At 46.2% G+C, this 20,436-nt stretch overlaps 3 protein-coding genes and 2 long non-coding RNA genes across 6 annotated transcripts in view; 3 read left to right on the top strand and 2 right to left on the bottom strand.

Annotated features, from left to right (window-relative positions):
• The window catches only part of LOC306797492 (signal transducer and activator of transcription 1-alpha/beta-like), a 5,738-nt gene extending 2,063 nt beyond the window's left edge, over nt 1–3,675 (top strand). The window contains 13 exon segments of the mRNA XM_079296857.1: nt 192–308; nt 506–595; nt 788–886; nt 1,125–1,260; nt 1,366–1,421; nt 1,583–1,680; nt 1,756–1,895; nt 2,018–2,155; nt 2,158–2,205; nt 2,405–2,483; nt 2,564–2,660; nt 2,830–2,871; nt 3,104–3,675. Coding sequence (XP_079152983.1) covers nt 192–308; nt 506–595; nt 788–886; nt 1,125–1,260; nt 1,366–1,421; nt 1,583–1,680; nt 1,756–1,895; nt 2,018–2,155; nt 2,158–2,205; nt 2,405–2,483; nt 2,564–2,660; nt 2,830–2,871; nt 3,104–3,133 — 1,170 coding nt within the window. The 3' untranslated portion in view covers nt 3,134–3,675.
• Nucleotides 3,676–7,892: 4,217 nt separating this feature from the next.
• On the top strand, nt 7,893–8,373 carry LOC306797149. The gene is made up of 3 exons (XR_013773099.1): nt 7,893–7,941; nt 8,065–8,138; nt 8,229–8,373. It is a non-coding gene; the product is annotated as an uncharacterized lncRNA (long non-coding RNA).
• A 445-nt stretch (nt 8,374–8,818) lies between these two features.
• LOC306797225 (tubulin alpha chain-like) lies at nt 8,819–10,331 on the bottom strand. Its single transcript, XM_079296467.1, has 2 exons — nt 10,027–10,331; nt 8,819–9,942 (listed from the first exon to the last, which is right to left on the bottom strand). The coding sequence occupies exons 1-2, from the start codon at nt 10,237–10,239 to the stop codon at nt 8,968–8,970; spliced, it is 1,188 nt and encodes a 395-aa protein (XP_079152593.1). The 5' UTR covers nt 10,240–10,331; the 3' UTR covers nt 8,819–8,967.
• A 5,445-nt stretch (nt 10,332–15,776) lies between these two features.
• LOC306797272 lies at nt 15,777–16,292 on the top strand. The gene is made up of 3 exons (XR_013773114.1): nt 15,777–15,825; nt 15,947–16,020; nt 16,108–16,292. It is a non-coding gene; the product is annotated as an uncharacterized lncRNA (long non-coding RNA).
• A 405-nt stretch (nt 16,293–16,697) lies between these two features.
• LOC306797282 (tubulin alpha chain-like) lies at nt 16,698–19,462 on the bottom strand. 2 transcript variants are annotated; one of them, XM_079296561.1, is made up of 4 exons: nt 19,373–19,462; nt 18,160–18,382; nt 17,906–18,054; nt 16,698–17,821 (listed from the first exon to the last, which is right to left on the bottom strand). In XM_079296561.1, the coding sequence occupies exons 1-4, from the start codon at nt 19,373–19,375 to the stop codon at nt 16,847–16,849; spliced, it is 1,350 nt and encodes a 449-aa protein (XP_079152687.1). In that variant the 5' UTR covers nt 19,376–19,462; the 3' UTR covers nt 16,698–16,846. The 2 variants fall into 2 exon arrangements, with proteins under 2 accessions (XP_079152687.1, XP_079152686.1); XM_079296560.1 differs by having other exon boundaries at nt 16,698–18,054.
• Between the last annotated feature and the right edge of the window lie 974 nt (nt 19,463–20,436).

Genomic DNA, 20,436 nt, shown 5'->3' with positions numbered 1-20,436 from the left:
GAGGACGTCAACTCTGTTGGTTTAACGGTTCAGCTGGTTTTTCACGGTAGGATTAGAAAACTTATAAACGGGAGATGTATGATTTTTAACTTGGTGAAGAGTTAAGTTTGTCCTGTGGATGAGGGGGGGTGAAGTTCAACCTAAAATAGAAACCACACACGACAAAGACTTCAGTGTAACAAGTGTAAACAAACAGGAACATCTGGAGGAAAATATGCTTTTATGACACAAACTGTTTCTGTAACTTCTTCTTGTTCGTCACGCAGCAACTGAAAGAGCAGAAAGTTGCCGGCAACAGAACGAATGAGGTAAGAGCTTCAGTGATCCTGACGACGTTGTCAAGAGAAATACTTTTATATGTGTATATATATATCTATATATATCTATATATTATACATATAACTCGTACCTGTTTTGCTCCTTACATCCTGCAGAGAGTGGTTTTGTAGTTTCATCCTGTGTGTTGTAGTTTTTTGGGCGCTGAATGTGTGTGTGTTGTGTTCAGGGTCCTCTGATCGTCACAGAGGAGCTTCACTCGCTCAGCTTTGAGTCCGAGCTGCAGCTCAACCAGTCGGGACTCGACATCAAGCTGGAGGTGAGACCAGACGACAGGACTCGTTGCTCTGGATCTGTTCTAGATCTGCTCTAGATCTGTTCTAGATCTGCTCTGGGTCTGTTCTAGATCTGTTCTAGATCTGTTCTAGATCTGTTCTGGGTCTGTTCTAGATCTGTTCTAGATCTGTTCTGGGTCTGTTCGTGATTGTTTCCTGTTTGTTTGTTGCTTCAGGCCATGTCTCTGCCTGTTGTGGTCATCTCTAACGTCTGTCAGCTGCCCAGCGGCTGGGCCTCCATCCTCTGGTACAACATGCTGACCACCGAGCCCAAGGTGAGCGCACGCACACACACACACACACACACACACACACACACACACACACACACACACACGATGAGGTTCAGTATTTATTGATTCAGAGTTCTCAGGGTTCTAGTCTTGGCTGAAAGGTTGAGATGAGATGAGCCTTTATTGTTCCTCGGAGGGGAAATTCAGGTGTAAATAACAAATCCAATACCAGCCAGGTGTGTTTGACAGATGGTCATTAATGGAGCTTCCTCTTCCTCAGAATCTGAAGTTCTTCCTCACGCCTCCGACGGCGAAGTGGTCTCAGCTGTCCGAGGTCCTCAGCTGGCAGTTCTCCGCCGTCACCAAGCGAGGCCTGAACCAGGAGCAGCTCAACATGCTGGCGGACAAGCTGCTCGGTAGGAACCCCGACACGCCGCCTCTGATTCCTGCAGGTCTGTGACACAGTGACACACAGAGGGTTCCATCAAGTGTAAACCTCAGACCTCCGTGTTTCTCTGCAGGAGCTAAAGCCCAGAGTAACCCAGAGGGACAAATCCCCTGGATCAAGTTCTGCAAGGTGAGATTAAAGCTTTTCTTGACTCTGCAACACTCGTAGTAAAGGGAGTCTCTGTGGGTGTCTGACTCCTACTCGTATGTAAGATAAAGGGTTCTGTTATTCCTTCACATGGTCTTCTTCTGTCAGGGTCCGTTGTTCTGAACTCCTTTTATTCCGTCCAGCAGCAGAGTGCCAATGAGAAAGCCTTTCCCTTCTGGTTGTGGATCGAAGGAATCCTGGATCTGATTAAAAGACACCTGCTGTCCCTCTGGAACGACGGGTGAGTGCCGATGTAGAACATCTTTGAATCAAACTGGAGGACCTCGGACCAGCACTGTTCTCCTCCTCCCTGCAGCTCCATCATGGGCTTCCTCAGTAAGGAGAGGGAGAAGGCTCTGCTCAGTGATAAGTGTCCCGGTAACTTCCTGCTGCGCTTCAGTGAGAGCAGCCGAGAGGGAGCCATCACCTTCACCTGGATCGAGCACGACGTCCACGGTGAGCCGAGATCCTCCAGATGTTCATCATTTATTCATAGTTTTACTCATGTTGTGAACCACACTTCCGTGGTTCCCTGCAAGGAATCCTCTCGTCTCACACGTCTGTCTTCCTGAACCCAGACAAGCCGCTCTTCCACTCCGTGGAGCCGTACACAAAGAAGGACCTGTCCGCCGTCTCTCTGCCCGACATCATCCGCACCTACAAGGTGATGGCGGCCGAGAACATCCCGGAGAACCCGCTCCGCTTCCTCTACCCCAACATCCAAAAGACAAGGCCTTCGGGAAGTACTACCCCAAACCCTCAGAGAGTGAGTCAGCAGACCACCGCGTCAGAGAAGATGTTATTCCACCCGTCTTTTGATATCAGTCAACTTGTTCGAAGCATTTCAGATAAAATACACTTAAAGTACGTTTTGCTGAAACTTGTATATTCACCCAGTGAAGATGTGCACGATTGCACCAGACTTCATCCATTTCTGAATGTTTTCACCTGTGTTGGCCCTGCAGCTCCAGAGCCCATGGATGTGGAGAACGGTCCGGAGAAGACCAGCTACATGAAGACGGTGCTCATATCGGTCTCAGAAGTGTAAGCGGTACTCGTGATGGTGAACGTCGTTCTATGTCCTTAGCAACAGATTGAGTCAATGTCGATGTTCGTGTGTCCAGACATCCGTCCAGACTGCACGACAACATGATGCCGATGTCTCCCGATGACTTCAAGGTTCTGGCTCAGTACGTCAGTCCCAGAGACATCGACGCCGTGGTGAGTTCTGCTTCCTGATCACAAGTCGCTGCTCTGCACCGCTGACTCGGCCGTTCGTGTCGGCCGACGTGGCGGGCGACAGAACCGACGGTGGCGTTCTTAAATCTAAACTGGGCTTCTGTCTGTCCAGCTGTAAATCTGTCTGTCTGTCTCCTTGCTCTGCTTTCAGGCAAACAATCTGATTTCTGGATTTGGGGAGTTTGACGTTCAGGTAGATGCGGCTTTCATCTCTTGCTCTGCGCTTCTGTTGCATGCTGTGGCTTTGAAGAGGGCATAGATACCGCTTCATTCCTAAATCTGTATTGTCAACTGATCTTGAGTCTTACAGTGTCTAACATACATCACTCCTTCTACAAACATCACATCTATCTCTTTTAATGCCAGCAGTACTTTGCTGCTTAGCTTGGTGTCTCTAATGAGCTGTTGTCCTTCTTCTTCTCCAGATGAGTGCAGAGTTTTCGGATCCGAACTGAGGGCGTGTCTTCGCGTCGCACTGTACTTCCTTCTTTCTTTGGTGTGATGAGATGTCAGTGGTGTTGGATTCAGGTCAGTGCGGGAACCAACAGAACCCATCAGACCCGTTCATTACAATCAAAGTAATCCAGTTACTTTCTGTGAATAACTGACAGGTCGCGGTCAAATCAGCGTCCTGTCAGAGAGGAAAGCCTCCCGTCTGAACCGTACACACATCTGTCACTTTATTTGTGTACATATATATATTAAATGTGAACTCCTTAATAATCCCAACTGTGACTCAGTTACAGTTCAGAGATTCTGTGAGAAGCTTTGAGATGAAATCTTGATTTTACAGCATGTGAAAGTGAAACGTCTTCACACAGAATGTGTGTTCGTGTGTCGCACTCAACCTGAGCTCTGTTATTTAAGGAACTACATCATCGGCTTTGGGTTTCACAATTCATAGAAGCTAACGCAATGAAACTGCTTCATGACCGGACGTTCGTCGGCATAATTGGAAATCTTTGACTGTCTGATATTTCACTATTAAAACTGCCTTCATGAAGTGCAAGGAGTCATTGTGTGTTTCATTTAAATTATTATTATGAAGCTTGCACAACTACATTCAGATCGAAGTCCAAACAAACACAAGCTGTATTCTACACTGAGGGTGAGGGTGAGGATGATCATCATATACAGGGTGAGGGTGAGGATGAGGATGAGGGTGTGGATGAAGGTGAGGACGAGGGTGAGGGTGAGGATGAGGGTGATCATCATATACAGGGTGAGGATGAGGGTGTGGGTGAGGATGAGGGTGAGGGTGAGGGTGATCATCATATACAGGGTGAGGATGAGGGTGAGGGTGATCATCATATACAGGGTGAGGATGAGGGTGAGGATGAGGGTGAGGATGAGGGTGAGGGTGAGGGTGAGGATGAGGGTGAGGGTGAGGATGAGGGTGAGGATGAGGGTGTGGATGAGGGTGTGGGTGAGGATGAGGGTGTGGATGAGGGTGAGGGTGAGGATGAGGGTGAGGGTGAGGATGAGGATGAGGATGAGGGTGTGGATGAGGATGAGGATGAGGGTGAGGGTGAGGATGAGGGTGAGGGTGTGGATGAGGATGAGGATGAGGGTGAGGGTGAGGATGAGGGTGAGGGTGAGGATGAGGATGAGGATGAGGGTGTGGATGAGGATGAGGATGAGGGTGAGGGTGAGGATGAGGGTGAGGGTCCAGATGGCAGCAGGTGAGCAGGATGTGGATAAATGGACCTGGTGAGGGTGACACATCAGAACTAAAGGTGGTTTCGTTTAAATGCACGGTTGCATGTGGACTGGTGTGGACTGGTGTGGACCTGGTCCCTGGGAACGATGGAAGTCTTCAGGTTTGTCCAAATCCTGCATCATAACTATCATTGCATTCAATTGTATTGTTGTTGTGATCTGTACTTTAACTGACTTGTATCTGTCGCACACATTCAGCTTCACTGGATGACGTCTGTGAAGAAGAGTTCGACTGAACATCTTCTCTGCTGAAGCTCTGAGGTAACATCTTCTTCTATGTTTGCTGTTTTTCTACACGATGACTGTTTTTACTTTTGACAATATGAGCACAAATACTGAGATCCTAAATATCTTTAAAACTGATTCATGGCAAAATATTATTAACACAAAGGTCAATTTCTTCCTGTTTAGTATGGGTTTGTGACGTCATCGAAAGTACAGTACGGGTTTGTAACGTCATGGAAAGTACAGTATGGGTTTGTAACGTCATGGAAAGTACAGTATGGGTTTGTAACGGCGTGAAAAGTACAGTATGGGTTTGTAACGGCGTGAAAAGTACAGTACGGGTTTGTATCGTCGTGGAAAGTACAGTATGGGGTTGTATCGTCGTGAAAAGTACAGTACGGGTTTGTATCGTCGTGGAAAGTACAGTATGGGTTTGTGACGTCGTGGAAAGTACAGTATGGGTTTGTGACGTCATGGAAAGTACAGTATGGGTTTGTGACGTCATCGAAAGTACAGTACGGGTTTGTATCGTCATGGAAAGTACAGTATGGGTTTGTGACGTCATCGAAAGTACAGTACGGGTTTGTATCGTCATGGAAAGTACAGTATGGGTTTGTGACGTCATCGAAAGTACAGTACGGGTTTGTAACGTCGTGAAAAGTACAGTACGGGTTTGTAACGTCGTGAAAAGTACAGTACGGGTTTGTAACGGCGTGAAAAGTACAGTATGGGGTTTGTAACGGCGTGAAAAGTACAGTATGGGTTTGTAACGGCGTGAAAAGTACAGTATGGGTTTGTAACGGCGTGAAAAGTACAGTATGGGGTTTGTAACGGCGTGAAAAATACAGTATGGGGTTTGTAACGGCGTGAAAAGTACAGTATGGGTTTGTAACGGCGTGAAAAGTACAGTATGGGTTTGTAACGGCGTGAAAAGTACAGTACGGGTTTGTAACGTCGTGAAAAGTACAGTACGGGTTTGTAACGTCGTGAAAAGTACAGTATGGGGTTTGTAACGGCGTGAAAAGTACAGTATGGGGTTTGTAACGGCGTGAAAAGTACAGTACGGGTTTGTAACGTCGTGAAAAGTACAGTATGGGGTTTGTAACGTCGTGAAAAGTACAGTATGGGGTTTGTAACGGCGTGAAAAGTACAGTATGGGGTTTGTAACGATGTGAAAAGTACAGTATGGGGTTTGTAACGGCGTGAAAAGTACAGTATGGGTTTGTAACGGCGTGAAAAGTACAGTATGGGTTTGTAACGTCGTGAAAAGTACAGTATGGGGTTTGTAACGGCGTGAAAAGTACAGTATGGGTTTGTAACGTCGTGAAAAGTACAGTATGGGGTTTGTAACGGCGTGAAAAGTACAGTATGGGTTTGTAACGTCGTGAAAAGTACAGTATGGGGTTTGTAACGGCGTGAAAAGTACAGTATGGGTTTGTAACGTCGTGAAAAGTACAGTATGGGGTTTGTAACGTCGTGAAAAGTACAGTACGGGTTTGTAACGTCGTGAAAAGTACAGTATGGGGTTTGTAACGGCGTGAAAAGTACAGTATGGGTTTGTAACGTCGTGAAAAGTACAGTATGGGGTTTGTAACGGCGTGAAAAGTACAGTATGGGGTTTGTAACGGCGTGAAAAGTACAGTATGGGTTTGTAACGTCGTGAAAAGTACAGTATGGGGTTTGTAACGGCGTGAAAAGTACAGTATGGGTTTGTAACGGCGTGAAAAGTACAGTATGCTGTAAAGAAGGTCCTGGTTTACTGTACCTTTTTATGACGTCATAAAACTGTACAGTACACTCGTACTGGTCCCGGTATTCTTTCCCCCCCCCAAAAAATTATTTTATGGAATAAAAATATTTGGGGGTGGGGTATTTTTTTTTTCTAGTAATACTGTATTTCAGTACGTAATATTTTACTGTATTCTTTTGCTTCCATCTTCACGTATCTGTGCGTTTAACCTGATATCCGACGCTCGTATTTCTCTGTTTATCTTCGTCACGTGTCTGCACGTCTCCCTGGTGTTGTCCACTCTCTGCTCTAGTTACTACCTTTGTTTTCTACGAAGCTACTTTTTTTATTCGCGTCACGACCTATTTTGTTTACGCAGTTATTATCGCAGCTATTTTGTTGTGTTACTTTTGTGTGTACATACTCCGGCACCGAGCAGGTCTTGAACCCGACACGGGATCCATTCGTGTCGAGGACAAACCTGCCGCGCTACCAACGCAAGTACATACATTACTCTTCTCTCGGGATATTTGTCTTCTTCATTGGGTGTTGGACTTTAAAAAATGATTGCGTCCCATAAGGTTTGAACTCACAACCTCATGTATTCAGACCTTTCATCTAACACGCTGAGCTATTTCTCTCACACCAGACTAATGTTTCGTGATGCTTTTGACTTCTTTCCTTCAGGAGTTGGACTTAAAATGTCTGTCTCTCAAAAGGTTTGAACTCACAACCTCCTGGTTCAGCAGCAGTCACCTGTCAGAGTGAGCTAGTCCTCCTTGAGAATGAGTGAATGTTTCGTAAAGCTTTTGTTTTCTGGTATTTCAAAGCAACGTTTCAGAATTCACTGCACCGCAGAAAAGTCACAGTTTAGTACGTCATAAAAACAAGTAAAAAACAAGTACTAGTGGAAAAAAGAAAATAAGAAAAGTCACAGCATAGAATGCCATAAGGAATTTGACTTCTTCACTTTGGGTTGGACTTTAAATATTGACTGCATCCCAAAAGAACTGAACTCACAACCTCACATCTTTAGTCTGACCATCTATCACGCTGAGCTATTTCTCTCATCTAGCTGTTCTTTAGTTGTTTATATCTATACATGTATGAACAAACATGACAATGTTTCTGTTGTATGTGTGATGTCATTAGATGTATTTCATATGAGTGATCCTCTGATTGGATGATGACCCTAACATCTATACATGTATGTGTAAATATAAAGGTTGTGAAAACAGACACGTCATATATAAGTAACTAAATGTAGATGTTATTATATTTGTGTTTCCTCTTCAGGAAGGTGAATAAGTGCTACAGAGGACGGTCCTGCCCCATCATCGTGTACTGCAGGTAAACCGTAAAGAGGTTTAGTTTAGACTCAACTTAGAGACAGTCACAGTCTAAACAAGGCCACATGCGTTGTAGTACCACATTCATCCACTTGGTGGCAGCGACACACCTCAGGAAAGAGGATCGTTGAGCTCTTGTTCCTTTGTGTTCATTAAAGTTTGCTCTGTTTCTATAGCAACGGTACGGGCCGGACCGGGACGTACATCCTGATTGACATGGTCCTCAACCGAATGGCTAAAGGTCAAGTTTATCTGTTGTTGACTTTAAATACGAGTCATTTCCAACAATCAACATTCATCATCAACCTCAACCAGGGATGTGCTCTGATGATCTGTGTGTGTGTGTGTGTGTGACGTCCTGCAGGTGTGAAAGAGATCGACATCGCTGCGACTCTGGAGCGCGTCCGAGACCAGAGGCCCGGGATGGTCCGCACCAAGGTCTGTCCCTCTGAGACCATCATGGCCACCATGGCCCCTCCCTGAGGAGCCACTAGATGATGATGATGATGATGTTCTTCTTGTTTCCAGGACCAGTTTGAGTTCGCCCTGACAGCCGTCGCTGAGGAGGTCAACGCCATCCTCAAAGCTCTGCCCCAGTGAGACCAGTGAGACCTGGACCGGCCTCCCGTCTGACCCCTGACTCTCAGACCTGTCTTACCTTCTGCCTTTCCTCTCTGATCATGATTATCATGATGCAGAAGCTCTCTCTCAAATTCCCTGAAACAGAGTAAAAATCAGCTGACCGTGGGACGACCTACAGGTCAGGAAGGATCCATGCAGGATGTTTGTGGTGCAGATGTGATGCGTAACTCATTGAGGGAAAAATGTTTTTGTATGAAATCAGAGTCCAGACTAAAAGATGAACATTAAATAAATGTCACATTGTGTCGTGCTGCTGGATTTAACACTAACACTTTAGAGATTAAGAAGAATGAACGAATCGCTCCATCTCCTCTCAGTGGCTTCATTATGCTGAAAGTTTATTACTGGAGTGGATGACATCACCCACCAGCTATTAAAATATGAATCTATAAAAGAGACTTCCAACCCCTGTCAACATTCTTACACTTTTCTGTTTCAGACATTTCAGACTCTGAAGTAAACACAGGACCAAAGAAATGCTTCATGTCGTTTATTGTTTGGAGGAATGACAACGTAGCTCGCTGGAATGTCAACAACTTAACAAGAACAATATTGCTTAGCAATTAAAAGTTTGGCTCTTATTTCTGGGATTGTAGTGGAGCCACAGCAAGCCACAGATGAGGACCTAGTACTCTTCTCCTTCCTCATCCTCCCCGACGCTGTCGGTGCCCACCTCCTCGTAATCCTTCTCCAGGGCGGCCATGTCCTCTCTGGCCTCTGAGAACTCCCCCTCCTCCATCCCCTCTCCTACGTACCAGTGGACGAAGGCCCTCTTGGCGTACATCAGGTCGAACTTGTGGTCCAGGCGAGCCCAGGCCTCGGCGATGGCGGTGGTGTTGCTCAGCATGCACACGGCCCTCTGCACCTTGGCCAGGTCTCCTCCAGGAACCACGGTGGGTGGCTGGTAGTTGATGCCCACCTTGAAGCCGGTGGGGCACCAGTCCACAAACTGGATGCTGCGCTTGGTCTTGATGGTGGCGATGGCAGAGTTCACATCTTTGGGCACCACGTCTCCGCGGTACAGAAGACAGCAGGCCATGTATTTACCGTGGCGAGGGTCACACTTCACCATCTGATTGGCTGGCTCGAAGCAGGCGTTGGTGATGTCGGCCACTGAGAGCTGCTCGTGATAGGCCTTCTCTGCTGAGATCACTGGGGCGTAGGTGGCCAGAGGGAAGTGGATACGAGGGTAGGGCACCAGGTTGGTCTGGAACTCCGTCAGGTCCACGTTCAGGGCTCCGTCGAAGCGCAGGGAGGCGGTGATGGAGGAGACGATCTGTCCGATCAGCCTGTTCAGGTTGGTGTAGGACGGGCGCTCGATGTCCAGGTTCCTGCGGCAGATGTCGTAGATGGCCTCGTTGTCCACCATGAAGGCGCAGTCGGAGTGCTCCAGGGTGGTGTGGGTGGTCAGGATGGAGTTGTAGGGCTCCACCACAGCTGTGGACACCTGGGGGGCCGGGTAGACCGCAAACTCAAGCTTGGACTTTTTGCCGTAGTCGACGGAGAGACGCTCCATCAGCAGAGAGGTGAAGCCAGAGCCGGTTCCTCCTCCGAAGGAGTGGAAGATGAGGAACCCTTGGAGCCCTGTGCACTGGTCAGCCTGAAAAAGTAGTGAAAGAATACGCGTTACTGTCATAATCATTGAGGTCTCAAGCAACAACACATATGAATTATTAGAGCTCACCAGTTTGCGTGTTCTGTCGAGAACCATGTCGATGATCTCCTTTCCGACTGTGTAGTGCCCGCGGGCGTAGTTGTTGGCGGCGTCCTCCTTACCGGTGATCAGCTGCTCAGGATGGAAGAGCTGCCGATAGATTCCTGTACGGACCTCATCTGTGGAGCAACGAGAGCCGTACACAAAGAAGGACCTGTCCGCCGTCTCTCTGCCCGACATCATCCGCACCTACAAGGTGATGGCGGCCGAGAACATCCCGGAGAACCCGCTCCGCTTCCTCTACCCCAACATCCCAAAAGACAAGGCCTTCGGGAAGTACTACCCCAAACCCTCAGAGAGTGAGTCAGCAGACCACCGCGTCAGAGAAGATGTTATTCCACCCGTCTTTTGATATCAGTCAACTTGTTCGAAGCATTTCAGATAAAATACACTTAAAGTACGTTTTGCTGAAACTTGTATATTCACCCAGTGAAGATGTGCACGATTGCACCAGACTTCATCCATTTCTGAATGTTTTCACCTGTGTTGGCCCTGCAGCTCCAGAGCCCATGGATGTGGAGAACGGTCCGGAGAAGACCAGCTACATGAAGACGGTGCTCATATCGGTCTCAGAAGTGTAAGCGGTACTCGTGATGGTGAACGTCGTTCTATGTCCTTAGCAACAGATTGAGTCAATGTCGATGTTCGTGTGTCCAGACATCCGTCCAGACTGCACGACAACATGATGCCGATGTCTCCCGATGACTTCAAGGTTCTGGCTCAGTACGTCAGTCCCAGAGACATCGACGCCGTGGTGAGTTCTGCTTCCTGATCACAAGTCGCTGCTCTGCACCGCTGACTCGGCCGTTCGTGTCGGCCGACGTGGCGGGCGACAGAACCGACGGTGGCGTTCTTAAATCTAAACTGGGCTTCTGTCTGTCCAGCTGTAAATCTGTCTGTCTGTCTCCTTGCTCTGCTTTCAGGCAAACAATCTGATTTCTGGATTTGGGGAGTTTGACGTTCAGGTAGATGCGGCTTTCATCTCTTGCTCTGCGCTTCTGTTGCATGCTGTGGCTTTGAAGAGGGCATAGATACCGCTTCATTCCTAAATCTGTATTGTCAACTGATCTTGAGTCTTACAGTGTCTAACATACATCACTCCTTCTACAAACATCACATCTATCTCTTTTAATGCCAGCAGTACTTTGCTGCTTAGCTTGGTGTCTCTAATGAGCTGTTGTCCTTCTTCTTCTCCAGATGAGTGCAGAGTTTTCGGATCCGAACTGAGGGCGTGTCTTCGCGTCGCACTGTACTTCCTTCTTTCTTTGGTGTGATGAGATGTCAGTGGTGTTGGATTCAGGTCAGTGCGGGAACCAACAGAACCCATCAGACCCGTTCATTACAATCAAAGTAATCCAGTTACTTTCTGTGAATAACTGACAGGTCGCGGTCAAATCAGCGTCCTGTCAGAGAGGAAAGCCTCCCGTCTGAACCGTACACACATCTGTCACTTTATTTGTGTACATATATATATTAAATGTGAACTCCTTAATAATCCCAACTGTGACTCAGTTACAGTTCAGAGATTCTGTGAGAAGCTTTGAGATGAAATCTTGATTTTACAGCATGTGAAAGTGAAACGTCTTCACACAGAATGTGTGTTCGTGTGTCGCACTCAACCTGAGCTCTGTTATTTAAGGAACTACATCATCGGCTTTGGGTTTCACAATTCATAGAAGCTAACGCAATGAAACTGCTTCATGACCGGACGTTCGTCGGCATAATTGGAAATCTTTGACTGTCTGATATTTCACTATTAAAACTGCCTTCATGAAGTGCAAGGAGTCATTGTGTGTTTCATTTAAATTATTATTATGAAGCTTGCACAACTACATTCAGATCGAAGTCCAAACAAACACAAGCTGTATTCTACACTGAGGGTGAGGGTGAGGATGATCATCATATACAGGGTGAGGGTGAGGATGAGGATGAGGGTGTGGATGAAGGTGAGGACGAGGGTGAGGGTGAGGATGAGGGTGATCATCATATACAGGGTGAGGATGAGGGTGTGGGTGAGGATGAGGGTGAGGGTGAGGGTGATCATCATATACAGGGTGAGGATGAGGGTGAGGGTGATCATCATATACAGGGTGAGGATGAGGGTGAGGATGAGGGTGAGGATGAGGGTGAGGGTGAGGGTGAGGATGAGGGTGAGGGTGAGGATGAGGGTGAGGATGAGGGTGTGGATGAGGGTGTGGGTGAGGATGAGGGTGTGGGTGAGGATGAGGGTGAGGGTGAGGATGAGGGTGTGGATGAGGATGAGGATGAGGGTGAGGGTGAGGATGAGGGTGAGGGTCCAGATGGCAGCAGGTGAGCAGGATGTGGATAAATGGACCTGGTGAGGGTGACACATCAGAACTAAAGGTGGTTTCGTTTAAATGCACGGTTGCATGTGGACTGGTGTGGACTGGTGTGGACCTGGTCCCTGGGAACGATGGAAGTCTTCAGGTTTGTCCAAATCCTGCATCATAACTATCATTGCATTCAATTGTATTGTTGTTGTGATCTGTACTTTAACTGACTTGTATCTGTCGCACACATTCAGCTTCACTGGATGACGTCTGTGAAGAAGAGTTCGACTGAACATCTTCTCTGCTGAAGCTCTGAGGTAACATCTTCTTCTATGTTTGCTGTTTTTCTACACGATGACTGTTTTTACTTTTGACAATATGAGCACAAATACTGAGATCCTAAATATCTTTAAAACTGATTCATGGCAAAATATTATTAACACAAAGGTCAATTTCTTCCTGTTTAGTATGGGTTTGTGACGTCATCGAAAGTACAGTACGGGTTTGTAACGTCATGGAAAGTACAGTATGGGTTTGTAACGTCATGGAAAGTACAGTATGGGTTTGTAACGGCGTGAAAAGTACAGTATGGGTTTGTAACGGCGTGAAAAGTACAGTACGGGTTTGTATCGTCGTGGAAAGTACAGTATGGGGTTGTATCGTCGTGAAAAGTACAGTACGGGTTTGTATCGTCGTGGAAAGTACAGTATGGGTTTGTGACGTCGTGGAAAGTACAGTATGGGTTTGTGACGTCATGGAAAGTACAGTATGGGTTTGTGACGTCATCGAAAGTACAGTACGGGTTTGTATCGTCATGGAAAGTACAGTATGGGTTTGTGACGTCATCGAAAGTACAGTACGGGTTTGTATCGTCATGGAAAGTACAGTATGGGTTTGTGACGTCATCGAAAGTACAGTACGGGTTTGTAACGTCGTGAAAAGTACAGTACGGGTTTGTAACGTCGTGAAAAGTACAGTACGGGTTTGTAACGGCGTGAAAAGTACAGTATGGGGTTTGTAACGGCGTGAAAAGTACAGTATGGGTTTGTAACGGCGTGAAAAGTACAGTATGGGTTTGTAACGGCGTGAAAAGTACAGTATGGGGTTTGTAACGGCGTGAAAAATACAGTATGGGGTTTGTAACGGCGTGAAAAGTACAGTATGGGTTTGTAACGGCGTGAAAAGTACAGTATGGGTTTGTAACGGCGTGAAAAGTACAGTACGGGTTTGTAACGTCGTGAAAAGTACAGTACGGGTTTGTAACGTCGTGAAAAGTACAGTATGGGGTTTGTAACGGCGTGAAAAGTACAGTATGGGGTTTGTAACGGCGTGAAAAGTACAGTACGGGTTTGTAACGTCGTGAAAAGTACAGTATGGGGTTTGTAACGTCGTGAAAAGTACAGTATGGGGTTTGTAACGGCGTGAAAAGTACAGTATGGGGTTTGTAACGATGTGAAAAGTACAGTATGGGGTTTGTAACGGCGTGAAAAGTACAGTATGGGTTTGTAACGGCGTGAAAAGTACAGTATGGGTTTGTAACGTCGTGAAAAGTACAGTATGGGGTTTGTAACGGCGTGAAAAGTACAGTATGGGTTTGTAACGTCGTGAAAAGTACAGTATGGGGTTTGTAACGGCGTGAAAAGTACAGTATGGGTTTGTAACGTCGTGAAAAGTACAGTATGGGGTTTGTAACGTCGTGAAAAGTACAGTACGGGTTTGTAACGTCGTGAAAAGTACAGTATGGGGTTTGTAACGGCGTGAAAAGTACAGTATGGGTTTGTAACGTCGTGAAAAGTACAGTATGGGGTTTGTAACGGCGTGAAAAGTACAGTATGGGGTTTGTAACGGCGTGAAAAGTACAGTATGGGTTTGTAACGTCGTGAAAAGTACAGTATGCTGTAAAGAAGGTCCTGGTTTACTGTACCTTTTTATGACGTCATAAAACTGTACAGTACACTCGTACTGGTCCCGGTATTCTTTCCCCCCCCCAAAAAATTATTTTATGGAATAAAAATATTTGGGGGTGGGGTATTTTTTTTTTCTAGTAATACTGTATTTCAGTACGTAATATTTTACTGTATTCTTTTGCTTCCATCTTCACGTATCTGTGCGTTTAACCTGATATCCGACGCTCGTATTTCTCTGTTTATCTTCGTCACGTGTCTGCACGTCTCCCTGGTGTTGTCCACTCTCTGCTCTAGTTACTACCTTTGTTTTCTACGAAGCTACTTTTTTTATTCGCGTCACGACCTATTTTGTTTACGCAGTTATTATCGCAGCTATTTTGTTGTGTTACTTTTGTGTGTACATACTCCGGCACCGAGCAGGTCTTGAACCCGACACGGGATCCATTCGTGTCGAGGACAAACCTGCCGCGCTACCAACGCAAGTACATACATTACTCTTCTCTCGGGATATTTGTCTTCTTCATTGGGTGTTGGACTTTAAAAAATGATTGCGTCCCATAAGGTTTGAACTCACAACCTCATGTATTCAGACCTTTCATCTAACACGCTGAGCTATTTCTCTCACACCAGACTAATGTTTCGTGATGCTTTTGACTTCTTTCCTTCAGGAGTTGGACTTAAAATGTCTGTCTCTCAAAAGGTTTGAACTCACAACCTCCTGGTTCAGCAGCAGTCACCTGTCAGAGTGAGCTAGTCCTCCTTGAGAATGAGTGAATGTTTCGTAAAGCTTTTGTTTTCTGGTATTTCAAAGCAACGTTTCAGAATTCACTGCACCGCAGAAAAGTCACAGTTTAGTACGTCATAAAAACAAATAAAAAACAAGTACTAGTGGAAAAAAGAAAATAAGAAAAGTCACAGCATAGAATGCCATAAGGAATTTGACTTCTTCACTTTGGGTTGGACTTTAAATATTGACTGCATCCCAAAAGAACTGAACTCACAACCTCACATCTTTAGTCTGACCATCTATCACGCTGAGCTATTTCTCTCATCTAGCTGTTCTTTAGTTGTTTATATCTATACATGTATGAACAAACATGACAATGTTTCTGTTGTATGTGTGATGTCATTAGATGTATTTCATATGAGTGATCCTCTGATTGGATGATGACCCTAACATCTATACATGTATGTGTAAATATAAAGGTTGTGAAAACAGACACGTCATATATAAGTAACTAAATGTAGATGTTATTATATTTGTGTTTCCTCTTCAGGAAGGTGAATAAGTGCTACAGAGGACGGTCCTGCCCCATCATCGTGTACTGCAGGTAAACCGTAAAGAGGTTTAGTTTAGACTCAACTTAGAGACAGTCACAGTCTAAACAAGGCCACATGCGTTGTAGTACCACATTCATCCACTTGGTGGCAGCGACACACCTCAGGAAAGAGGATCGTTGAGCTCTTGTTCCTTTGTGTTCATTAAAGTTTGCTCTGTTTCTATAGCAACGGTACGGGCCGGACCGGGACGTACATCCTGATTGACATGGTCCTCAACCGAATGGCTAAAGGTCAAGTTTATCTGTTGTTGACTTTAAATACGAGTCATTTCCAACAATCAACATTCATCATCAACCTCAACCAGGGATGTGCTCTGATGATCTGTGTGTGTGTGTGTGTGACGTCCTGCAGGTGTGAAAGAGATCGACATCGCTGCGACTCTGGAGCGCGTCCGAGACCAGAGGCCCGGGATGGTCCGCACCAAGGTCTGTCCCTCTGAGACCATCATGGCCACCATGGCCCCTCCCTGAGGAGCCACTAGATGATGATGATGATGTTCTTCTTGTTTCCAGGACCAGTTTGAGTTCGCCCTGACAGCCGTCGCTGAGGAGGTCAACGCCATCCTCAAAGCTCTGCCCCAGTGAGACCAGTGAGACCTGGACCGGCCTCCCGTCTGACCCCTGACTCTCAGACCTGTCTTACCTTCTGCCTTTCCTCTCTGATCATGATTATCATGATGCAGAAGCTCTCTCTCAAATTCCCTGAAACAGAGTAAAAATCAGCTGACCGTGGGACGACCTACAGGTCAGGAAGGATCCATGCAGGATGTTTGTGGTGCAGATGTGATGCGTAACTCATTGAGGGAAAAATGTTTTTGTATGAAATCAGAGTCCAGACTAAAAGATGAACATTAAATAAATGTCACATTGTGTCGTGCTGCTGGATTTAACACTAACACTTTAGAGATTAAGAAGAATGAACGAATCGCTCCATCTCCTCTCAGTGGCTTCATTGTGCTGAAAGTTTATTACTGGAGTGGATGACATCACCCACCAGCTATTAAAATATGAATCTATAAAAGAGACTTCCAACCCCTGTCAACATTCTTACACTTTTCTGTTTCAGACATTTCAGACTCTGAAGTAAACACAGGACCAAAGAAATGCTTCATGTCGTTTATTGTTTGGAGGAATGACAACGTAACTCGCTGGAATGTCAACAACTTAACAAGAACAATATTGCTTAGCAATTAAAAGTTTGGCTCTTATTTCTGGGATTGTAGTGGAGCCACAGCAAGCCACAGATGAGGACCTAGTACTCTTCTCCTTCCTCATCCTCCCCGACGCTGTCGGTGCCCACCTCCTCGTAATCCTTCTCCAGGGCGGCCATGTCCTCTCTGGCCTCTGAGAACTCCCCCTCCTCCATCCCCTCTCCTACGTACCAGTGGACGAAGGCCCTCTTGGCGTACATCAGGTCGAACTTGTGGTCCAGGCGAGCCCAGGCCTCGGCGATGGCGGTGGTGTTGCTCAGCATGCACACGGCCCTCTGCACCTTGGCCAGGTCTCCTCCAGGAACCACGGTGGGTGGCTGGTAGTTGATGCCCACCTTGAAGCCGGTGGGGCACCAGTCCACAAACTGGATGCTGCGCTTGGTCTTGATGGTGGCGATGGCAGAGTTCACATCTTTGGGCACCACGTCTCCGCGGTACAGAAGACAGCAGGCCATGTATTTACCGTGGCGAGGGTCACACTTCACCATCTGATTGGCTGGCTCGAAGCAGGCGTTGGTGATGTCGGCCACTGAGAGCTGCTCGTGATAGGCCTTCTCTGCTGAGATCACTGGGGCGTAGGTGGCCAGAGGGAAGTGGATACGAGGGTAGGGCACCAGGTTGGTCTGGAACTCCGTCAGGTCCACGTTCAGGGCTCCGTCGAAGCGCAGGGAGGCGGTGATGGAGGAGACGATCTGTCCGATCAGCCTGTTCAGGTTGGTGTAGGACGGGCGCTCGATGTCCAGGTTCCTGCGGCAGATGTCGTAGATGGCCTCGTTGTCCACCATGAAGGCGCAGTCGGAGTGCTCCAGGGTGGTGTGGGTGGTCAGGATGGAGTTGTAGGGCTCCACCACAGCTGTGGACACCTGGGGGGCCGGGTAGACCGCAAACTCAAGCTTGGACTTTTTGCCGTAGTCGACGGAGAGACGCTCCATCAGCAGAGAGGTGAAGCCAGAGCCGGTTCCTCCTCCGAAGGAGTGGAAGATGAGGAACCCTTGGAGCCCTGTGCACTGGTCAGCCTGAAAAAGTAGTGAAAGAATACGCGTTACTGTCATAATCATTGAGGTCTCAAGCAACAACACATATGAATTATTAGAGCTCACCAGTTTGCGTGTTCTGTCGAGAACCATGTCGATGATCTCCTTTCCGACTGTGTAGTGACCGCGGGCGTAGTTGTTGGCGGCGTCCTCCTTACCGGTGATCAGCTGCTCAGGATGGAAGAGCTGCCGATAGATTCCTGTACGGACCTCATCTGTGGAGCAACGAGAACACCGGTTTATAGGAATATAGCTTTGGTACAAACGGATTAAGATGTAGTCGTATTAATTGCCTCTATAATAATAACCACTTATCTTACCTATGACTGTTGGCTCCAGGTCCACAAACACGGCTCTGGGAACATGTTTACCGGCTCCAGTCTCACTGAAGAAGGTGTTGAAGGAGTCGTCTCCTCCTCCCCGGGGCTTGTCACTGGGCATCTGTCCGTCCGGCTGGATGCCGTGCTCCAGACAATACAGCTCCCAGCATGCATTGCCCATCTGGGTTCCGGCTTGGCCGACATGCATCGAAATACACTCACGCTGCAGAGAGAAGAAGCAAAGATCAGCCATCAAGGAGGCAAACACACTAACATTGTGATGTGCACTCTTGGTTTCGTCTATTAAATGTCAGATGATGATAATTTCTTTTTTAAGAACATAGTCTAGACATCATTTCTTTATGGGAGTCTATAAGGGGAGGGGGGACAAAAACAAAATGGCCGATATACTGGACAATCAAAACCTTCTAAATGTCACTATCGTTCTAAAAACCCAGTGCAAACATCCACTTATAAATGGTGCTTTAGGGGAAGTTTCTACAACCAGAGGCGCACGTGAAGACGTTCTGCGGGCTCGATGAATAATGTCTGCACACGGCCCGTTACCGCAGAGCTTTAGCGGGTTAAATCCTGCCCCTCCCTAACTGAGACCCAGCAGGGAGAGTGTAAAAAGAATCCATAGAAGAAGAAGCTCTCCTCCCTGCCCCCACACTGCCGCAAAGCACTACCTTTGTGTCGCGGTAACAGAACAGGGCGTTAACTGACGCTCGAAAACTCGCGGGCATTAAAAAGCCGCCATGAAGTCTAACGGTTATTGTTACAATCCATCACACTAACGGTTTAAAGACAACCGTTTATATTATGCGGCTTCATTTAATTTAAATATATTACGAGAGTACATATGGAACATTTGAACGGTTTTAACGTCAATATCTTTGTCCGTTTTAATCGAAACTGCGCCAGTTAGTTAGCTATGTGATGTCATATAACAGAACTCTCACGCGCGACACTATAACTAAGAACAATCACATTTACGTTAATTTGACAGATGTACGTAGCTTTTTGAGGCGATAATAGCATATCTGACGTTATTCACTGTTAGTATACAAATGTTAGGTGTTTTGTCGCATGAATAATGATTTTGTTTGTTAAAAACTGCGATTTTTCATCTTACAAAAGCCAAAACCTCCCTTTGACACATTTTTAATCACATACGGATATTATTTAAATGTAATTTCGACTAAATACTCACCATTTTCTGGCTGTTTAATTCCTCTTCTTTCCGACGTTGAAGAATCGGTTGATGAAGGCAGTTGTGAAGACCGGAAGTGGAGCTGCTGCAGTTATGCGTTTTTGAGGAGGCGGAGCCAAAACGGCGGTTGAATTTCCTCTGGGGGGGGGGGGGGGGGGGGGGGTATCGACCGTTGGGCGCTGCTGCATTCAGGTACGGCTCGAAATGTTCCGACTCCTACAGTTTAGCTGCGTCATCTGAGGGGAATTGGAATCGATAATGTTTCATTGGAGGCAGTTCTTAGTCCCAATGTGTTCCTTTAATATAGTAACTATTTTCACATTTCTGTACAATTGATTAAATGAAACTAACATTCATGAGTCTTTTTATTTTTACCTATATTTCATTTGCTGAAAATAGAGACTTGAGACTGAAAATGTTATCTTAAATACAAAATATAAAATGTAGTAATGATGATCACCTGAGGCACACTTTGTTTTTTCGTTATATCAATTTACAGTGTTATTGTCAAGTCATTTTATGAATCCAAATAGCAGTCCAATATTTATTTATAGCACGAAGCAAATACACAGCAACACATAACTCTGTTTTATGGTTATTTTACTCTGAAAGGCACCAGATTTCAGTCCTATTTGTGACTTCTCAATTTGGGAAGGGGAATGTAGGAGAGGCCCCTGAAGGCACCAGTTCAACCTGGCAAATTTAATTTATACAGGAACATTAAGGATTAAAGATGGGACAAGCCCCGCCCAGGAGGAGGAGGAGGAGGGTCTTCTTCTTCTCTGGCGTTAATTAGCAGCTGGAAAACCAGCTTGTAGGCATGTTACCGCCACCTAGTGGACGGGTATTCCCGTTGCTCTTACGTAATTCAAAAAGGAGATTGTGACGCCTTTCATAACAGATTATGTTTTTCATTCATCAATCTTGATATTAATCCTTCTTCCGGGATTATTATCGCCTTACAGTTGGTATGAAAACAAATACAATACAATTACAAAATAAAACAGACATAATATAACTCTTAATCTTTAGATATATATCTTTAAGATAACTAAAGGCTGACA

Source organism: Melanostigma gelatinosum (genome assembly GCF_949748355.1).
Source record: "Melanostigma gelatinosum genome assembly, chromosome: 24".
Taxonomy (NCBI): domain Eukaryota; kingdom Metazoa; phylum Chordata; class Actinopteri; order Perciformes; family Zoarcidae; genus Melanostigma; species Melanostigma gelatinosum.
Note: the sequence above shows the minus strand (reverse complement) of the source record. Positions and strands in the feature narration are given on the sequence as shown.

Bases quoted from the DNA above. Each gene is read 5' to 3' on its own strand.
- LOC306797282 (XM_079296560.1), bottom strand. The intron at 18,055-18,159 runs GTAAGATAAGTG...GTTGCTCCACAG, and splicing joins CCTGGAGCCAACAGTCATAG to ATGAGGTCCGTACAGGAATC.
- LOC306797225 (XM_079296467.1), bottom strand. From the start codon at position 10,239: ATGATGTCGGGCAGAGAGACGGCGGACAGGTCCTTCTTTGTGTACGGC. The intron at 9,943-10,026 runs GTGAGCTCTAAT...CTACTTTTTCAG, and splicing joins TCGACAGAACACGCAAACTG to GCTGACCAGTGCACAGGGCT.